Source organism: Chelonoidis abingdonii, chromosome 7 (assembly GCF_003597395.2).
Source record: "Chelonoidis abingdonii isolate Lonesome George chromosome 7, CheloAbing_2.0, whole genome shotgun sequence".
In the NCBI taxonomy this organism is placed as follows: domain Eukaryota; kingdom Metazoa; phylum Chordata; order Testudines; family Testudinidae; genus Chelonoidis; species Chelonoidis abingdonii.
Window position 1 is genome coordinate 56223755 of NC_133775.1, and position 8218 is coordinate 56231972.

Here is an 8218-nt window from a genome sequence, read left to right on the forward strand (position 1 = left end):
AACCCGGAATTCCAAGGGGCGGGGGAGACTGAGGGAACTATGGGATAGTTACGGAATAGCTACCCACAGTGCACCGCTCCAGAAATCGATGCTAGCCTCGGACCATGGACGCACACCATCGAATTAATGTGCCTAGCGTGGACGCGCACAATCGACGTTATAATATCTGTTTAATAAAACTGGTTTTAGCTAATTCGAAATGATCCCGTAGTGTAGACGTAGCCTCAGCAGAGAGCTTTAGACGCTGCTTGTCTGTCTGTCATGTTTGTCCACCACAGGGGTTTTACACCTTCCTCTAGCATCTGATCCTGGTCACTGCTTCAGACAGAATATTGGTATGGCAATTGCATCCTATCCATCCATCTATCCTCTGCTATATCTCTGTTTCCCATTGATCTCTGTCTGCAGGTCTCTCTTGCTTCCCTTTCTCTCTCCAGCACTGCAGTACAATATGGCATATGAGATGGTGCAGCAGCAGGATCCTGATTCTTGATAGCCGCACCTCTGTCAGAAGCTGTTCTATTACGCATTTGGCTGTTTCAGTGGAGCCCTTGGTGTGGCCTTAGAAGGAGTGACGTTCTGCTTGTTATAACATCATGGGAATGTGGGGGCACTATCAGGTTGCAGTACAGTCTCCCTCCTACCATGAAAAATTTTCAGAAAATTGACCTCTCTCTACCTCTTTGCCCCATTGTCATAAGAAGGAGGGAGAAAACTTGTTCATCTTAGCCTCTAAGAATAGAACAAGCAGCAATGGGCTTAAACTGCAGCAAGGGAGGTTTAGATTGGACATTAGGAAAATGTTCCTAACTGTGAGAGTGGTTGAACACTGGAATAAACTGTCTAGGGAGGTTGTGGAATCTCCATCTCTGGAGAAATTTAAGAGTAGGTTAGATAAATGTCTATCAGAGATGGTCTAGACAGTATTTGGTCCTGCCATGATGGCAGGGGACTGGACTCGATGACTTCTTGAGGTCCCTTCTAGCCCAAGAATCTATGAATCTATTCTCTTTAGCTCTTCTCTCTTTATCTCCTGCTCCATTCTCTCTTTCCCTGGTTTTATTTTCTCTGTTCTTCTGTTCTCTCCTAGTCAGGTTCTCACATTGTGCCTATTACCATGGTATCTTTTCCCTTACTCTATATTTCTCTCCTCTTCTTGTCTCCTCCTCTCCCTTCACCACATGCAGAGCAGAATGAAACAGAGTCTGCAACTATGATCCAGTGCACATTGCACATATCGGGGGATCTAGTTTCAATAACTAAGATTGTCCTTCTGCATGGTTTCAAAATATAGGTGAGGCCAAACCCTGTTTTAACTAGTGTCTCTGAGTTGTGCCACAGCTTGGACGTTTCGCGTGATTTGGAGGCATGGTTAAAACACCATTTTGCCCCATTGACTATGCAAGGCAGAAACTGGGCCAGTTTCACCCACATGCGCCAGCTGCTTTGCACTGCTCTGGAGATTGTAAACCAATTGCCTGAATGCACCAGTGAATCTGGCCCATTGTTTAAACTCCAGTAAGGACAAGCACATTGTACCTGGTATTCTCCCAACATGCTCGTATCTGTAGGGCAGACAGGATTAAGTGGTCTCCAGACAGTAGTACTTAGCTAATAACTGCTTTGCTTTTCATATATTGTATATTAAACAGATTGTTTTATTTTAAGAAAAAGAAAAACTTCCCATTCTCCAGCCATCTGTAACAGCATATACTTCTTCTTTCACGGCAGAGAGTCTAGGGGCAGTCACAATGCTAGCAGCTTCTGATGTTTACATAGCAGATATAGTTTATAGGTGGAAAATAGCCTGTTTTTCCTGTTATCTGGGAACAGGTTAGGACTGTGTTATTCAAGGACAGCTCTAATTCTCCCCCACTTCCCTCTCTTAACACACACAAAGGAAACCCACCTAAACCATTATCAAATTTTCTTACTCCTGTCAGAGCTTTTGGTTGGCTAGAGGCTGGAGCTGTGTGTGGTTAACCCCTCCCACTTCCCATGTGATATAAAGCACAGCTCCCAGGCCCTGCTTCCAGGCTACAGCACAGAACTGCAGCAGCTGCTTGTTGCTTTTCATTCCAGTGACAAGGACTAAACCTGTTGTCAGCTACCTACCCTCCTGCTTGCCCAGTTCTCAGCATGTGCCGGGGTTTAGCTGCACTTTCCACCTGCTTGGAGAGGTAAGAGATTTTGAAATACTAGAACTCTGGGAAATAAAGGACTTGTCGCTACAGAAATATTAGATTCAGTACTAGATCTTATGGCCACTTTTGCTTGGGCAATGATGCTGCATTTGTAAAACTGGGACATACACTGTGTTTAAATCATAGCTAACAGTGGTTCAAGCAGTAAAACTTAACAATATAGTACCAGGGAGGAGGGGAATGTAGGGGTAAGCAATATGAAGAGGTAGTACTGCTTTTATATTGTTTTAAATGCTTGAGGTTTGTCTTGCTACCCCCTTCAACTGTAGAACTTGCTTCGCTCCGACAGCATGAAGCATATTTCAAATAAACAATGATGTGGATGTAAAGTCTTGTGCTACACCTGTACCTTGATATAATGCTGTCCTCAGGAGCCAAAAAATCTTACCACATTATAGGTGAAACAGCATTATATCGAACTTGCTTTGATCCACCAGAGTACACAGCCCTGCCTCCCTGGAGCACTGCTTTACCATGTTATATCTGAATTTGTGTTATATCGGGTCATGTCATATCGACACAGAGGTGTACTTGTTTGGCATCGAATTGATAATTTTTATAACAATCCTCTGAGACCTTGTATAAGCAGTAGTATAAATACCGTTTGATCCGTACCCTTTCTTAGGGATGGTACTCTAGGGAGAAGGTGATATAGCAGGTAGCTGTCTCTGTATTGTCGCAAAGATGCACTGGCAGGGAGGTGTCTCAATATTGTCGCAGAGATGCTGTGGCAAGGAGCTGTCTCTGTGCTGGTGCAGAGACACCACTGCAGGCAGCTGCACCAGTACTGCCGCAGAGACCATGTGGCCAGGGCCGGCGCTTCCATTTAGGTGACCTAGGCAGTCGCCTAGGGCGCCAGGATTGGAGAGGGCAGCAGGCTGCTCCGGTGGACCTCCTGCAGGCGTGCCTGCGAAATGTCCGCTGGTCCTGCGGCTCCAGTGGAGCATCTGCAGGCATGCCTGCGGCAGGTCCACTGGAGCCACAGGACTGGCTTGGGGCGGTGAAATGGCTAGAGCTGGCCCTGCACCTAGGGCGCCAAAAACCCTGGCACCGCTCCTGCATGTGGCACAGAGATAGCTCAGTAGTGTTCCAGAGACACTGTGGTATGGGATATCTGCATAGTGTGGCAGAGACAGCAGAACTCAATACTGCTGTTGAGAAGAGAGCAGTTTCGCTATTTTCCCTGAGACTCCAGAGCAGAAGGGAAAAGTACTTAGGACAAGAGGATCAGGAGAGTAGAGCAGAGATTGACCAACAAACACCAGAGTGAAGAGGAATCCAGAGGGATAATGAAAGGGCCAGATAGGGCAGGCAGCTGTCTCTATACCATACACCAGGGGTAGGCAACCTATGGCATGTGTGCCAAAGGCGGCACGCAAACTGATTTTCAGTGGCGCTCACACTGCCCGGGTCCTGGCCACCAGTCCGAGGGGCTTTGCATTTTAATTTAATTTTAAATGAAGCTTCTTAAACATTTTAAAAACACTTTATTTACTTTACATACAACAATAGTTTAGTTATATATTATAGACTTACAGAAAGAGACCTTCTAAAAACATTAAAATGTATTACTGGCATGCGAAACCTTAAATTAGAGTGAATAAATGAAGACTCGGCACAGCACTTCTGAGAGTTGCTGACCCCTGCTGTACACTAACCAGGCAAACACCTTCACACATGCTCTCTATGTGTATACAAGAAAAACGATCTCCCAAGAAGTTACTGAGAGTTTTCTAGTGGCTTCTGGTGGCAAAGGGTGGGATTGGCAAAGAAAGATTTTAATTCATATAAAGGCACACAATAACTCATACTAAAGATAACAGTGGGCTAAACCAATTACAGGAATAAGGGGCTGAAATTCCACTAGAGTCATGAAGCTGTACCTATTTCTATCAGTGTTTAATTTGGCCCTGTGTATCCATGCTGGATTCAGAGAGAATGCTAGGTAACTGCATCCCGAGGCATTTTTCTGTAAGGATATAATGCTAGCAAGCCTGTCCTAGCAACAGGCCTTCCCTCAGTTTGATGAGCATGTGCCTCCACCTCCTAGTGTCCATTCCTTGCCTCTTAGTATCTATTCCATACCCATCTGCTCCTCTTCTGTCTTTCAGAGCCAAACAACTCAAGACCCGTTTAGGGATCCTGGTTCATAAACCAGAGTTGGGACATGAGGCTGACAGCTTCAACACATCTGAGCAGGGCACCAAACTGAGGTAAGCCAAGCCTGCCTTCTTCCAACAAAGCCCAGGCCCCCGGCTGCTGTACATGGGTAGACATAGGCAGCAGAGCACTGTATCATGAGAGAGTTGTATTGGTCCCCAATGACTGCCCTGGGATTGGATCATGTTCATGCCCCTCTCCATATGAGGAAGAAAGCACAATACATCAGCAGAACTCACAGCTCGCCACCTACTAAGCCACACCCCCAAATTTTCAGAGGGAATGTTTATTACCCAGCTCTACCAGAGAAAACCAGACTGGACAACAGGAGTCCTAGCAAGTGGCATCTGGGACACAGTGTGGTGTCCCAGCCTCAGGCTAGACACCAAAGTGGACTTTACCAATTACTGAAGTCCCCCAACCAGCTGCTGGACTATCTGTGGACTGTACTCAACCTTAGAACCAGGACCCTCACTATTAGAAGGGAAACTCTTTGCCAGAGCTTGTACCAGCTGGAATTGGCTCTTTTGAATCTTTATATGGAAAAACTGGCCATAGCTACACTATGGAGCTAAGATCTGGCGAGTCATCTGGAAGTGTAAGAGAGAGGCAGAAAGAAAGAGAGAAAGGGAGAAGACCCCAGAGGTAATAAGATTGCTGGGTCTCTTACTTTAGTTTTCTATGGAGTGATGCAGTCCTCTCCTCTTCCCCTAACACAGTAGCCTCTGCCATGGAGCTTTTCTATCCCTGAGAATTTGGCCAGATTGAACACTTGTTAGAGTTTGTTTCCATAAAACAAGGTTAATACTTAACTTTACTTTTCCTCTCCAGAAACTCCTCAGAGGAAGCACTAGAATGGAAGAAGTCCTTTGATCACCTGCTGAAGAGTAAAAGTGAGTATGAGTCTCTTGTATGACAGAATGAAGGGCGAAAGTACACCAAGACTGAGTGGGAGGGGAGACTAAGGGTTAACCGTGTGCATAAGTTCAGCACAATAGGCAATGTTTGTCCATTCTCAGACTAGAATAAAAGAAAGGTTGGTCTTTAAGAACTGCTTCCTTCTCCCTCCTGAGAGTATTGTTTGATGCAAAGAGGACAGTGGAGCAGATAACTGTCTGAACAAGCTGAGTAAAAACCAAACCGAACTGCTGCATGGCCAAGCAGGGTTGCCATTTTTCAGGCATGGTCCTCTTTCTGGCCGAGATGTTGCATCACAATGCAATGCCATCTTATTGGAGCATAAACATTATCACGCTGATGTTATGTCAGTGGGATGTATCACTTTGTCAGAACCTGGACTGTAAATTGTCCTGCAGGTTAAAGTTATTACCCATTCCAGTTTCAATGCACATTCAGTAGAGACCCATGAAAATGGATATTGTTTAACAACTTTGGGGCTGAGAGACAATGTTACCACTTGTACTATTCAGAATTTTCTTAGGGAAGGAGAATTCAACAGCTTCCCTCCAGAATGGTAGGAAAAAAAACACTCAGCAGTGGAGAAGTACTGATTCTGTGTGATTTTAGCATATCCATCCTGCCATCAAGAGTGTCTGTACTTGCAGAAGTACTGGCTGTGCTATGCACTAGAGTCCCAGTAAGAAAATCTCTCTCATACACAAACACACACGTAAGTACTTTTCAGAAATAACCCTCACCTGATTCCAAAGTGTATCTCCTTCCTATGTGGTCACAGTGCCCAGGAGTTAAATAAGTGACATTAGAAATGACAAATCTTCAAACTAAAGCGGACTGAAAATATTACTGACATGATAGAAATGACTCCACAGCAGAGATGCTCTTCTCTACTGATGTGCTCCTTGTTTCAGCACAACCCAAACTTTGTCACCCCTTTTGGTTAACAAGTACATTTGGAGATGTGACATCTCACTCTCTTGAACATGGAGCATGTGTGCTTCTGCATGGCTTGTGACTTGTTCCCTGTACAACTGAGCCAAGAAGAAGGAGAAAGTCACCACTCAGATGTGCTCAGATACTCGTGGAGGGCATAGAAATACCTAGATAGATGGATCTACAGAAATCTGTTCCAAAGCCCCAGGGAATACACTTTGGAGAACCATTATAGAAGGTCAGACATGCAGAACATGCTGGAGACACAGGGTATGCCCTGTTCCATGCTTGTCTGTGGGAAAGTGGTTTATTGGAACCCAGAGGCCAATAAATAATCTGAGAATGGTGGAATCTGTCCAGGGTGAAGCAGAATCTTACTATGTCATGGTCTGAACTCCAAGAGAGACCTTTCAATAATGCTAAATTACTCAATAAGCAAGATGTATTTTAAAACCTGGCAGCATTCCTCATCTCCCAAAGCTGTATGAAGCTGCTTCCTTTTCTCCTTCTTCCATCCCTAAATCTAATTTTCCTTGTTCTTCACAGATGGGGTGGCTACATTCCATGCCTTCCTGAAGACAGAGTTCAGTGAGGAGAACCTTGAGTTTTGGCTGGCTTGTGAGGAGTTTAAAAAGTCCCGGTCAAAAACTAAACTGTCATCCAAGGCCCACAGGATTTTTAAGGAGTTTGTTCAAAATGAAGCACCTAAAGAGGTCAGAATTATTTCTAGCTTTGCATTTTATGGTATGGGCATGGAATTGAGAACTGTTTTACTTATTTAACATAAGTTTGTGACAGTGATGTGCTTTCCCTGCTCATAAAATGGGAAAATTAGTTCCCACACACCAAGTGCTGTCTTATATGGAAGGCACATCATGTGACTTCCCGGAAGACCATACATAATATTTACAGTCATGCCCCCATTTTATTTAGGAAGGGAAATCATTTCCCTCTGCATAGGATAATGTTCCCACACCAAAAGAATATTGTGTGTCCTGTCCTTCCTCACAGGTGAATATTGACCATGAAACCAGAGAAATAACCCGGAAGAACCTGACAGTGGCTACTACTTCTTGTTTCGATGCTGCACAGGTGAAAACTCGCACTTTGATGGAGAAGGATTCCTATCCCAGGTTCCTGAAATCTGCCTCCTACCAGGACTTGACAGTGGAAATCACCAGCAAGCAGTTGCATACCTGATCCAAGTCACCTGCACTGCCAGAAACTGGGGGGAGAAGGGAAGAGCCACATTGTGAAGCAAAGGTAGAGGAGGCAGGAGCCTGAGAAACAGCGACTGAGCAGAAAGAGCTCTGAGCAGTGGGGTTTTGGCTAAAGTCCTGGGATTTTATCCTTATCAGGATCCCTAGAATGTCAAATGCTTCCATGGACCTCCGAGCTACAGTGAGGAGCATCTGTCCCCCATCACTGGTGTGGGAGATGCTGAAATGGGAACTGTTGGGAGAGAGGGAGATGGGTGGACAGTTGCTTATATGCAAGCAAGCGCTTCAGTGACGGGTAGTGGGGAAAAAGTATGCAAGAAGAGATTTGCACTAAAAGAAAGGGGGTGGAGCTGGATGAGAGGCTCCATCTGAGTGGCAGGTTCCACTGGAAACAGGGTAGATTGAATCCCCCCCCAAAATGTCCTCCATCTGATGTTGAACTTTGTGCATACAGACATGCATGAAGAGAAAGTCTCAGTCTGCTCTCAAGACCCTGCCTCTGTACCGACACAAATTACAAACTATACATAGCGCTCAGAAGTTTGCAATTTCCACAGTGCTAGGGCCGATGAACCCACAATTGTCTGCATGTTCTTGCACCAGCTGGAATTTCCACTATCTCAAATCATAAAGATACAAGCACAACTTTGGGTTTTCAGCCACAGGAGTCCTGCATCTGCTTGTTTTGACTGAGAGGGATTTCAGATTCTATTCTGCCCTCTCCAATGCATGCTCTGGGTGACCCTTTACACCTCCTTCCAATAAGACATCAGCATAGCATGA

General features: G+C 45.1%; 1 protein-coding gene across 1 annotated transcript; it reads left to right on the forward strand.

Annotated features, from left to right (window-relative positions):
* Nucleotides 1-2049: 2049 nt before the first annotated feature.
* Nucleotides 2050-7886, forward strand: RGS16 (regulator of G protein signaling 16). Its single transcript, XM_032779480.2, has 5 exons — nucleotides 2050-2180; nucleotides 4316-4417; nucleotides 5196-5257; nucleotides 6762-6928; nucleotides 7227-7886. Exons 1-5 carry the CDS (start codon nucleotides 2140-2142, stop codon nucleotides 7413-7415), a joined length of 561 nt encoding a protein of 186 aa, XP_032635371.1. The 5' UTR covers nucleotides 2050-2139; the 3' UTR covers nucleotides 7416-7886.
* Nucleotides 7887-8218: the final 332 nt, after the last annotated feature.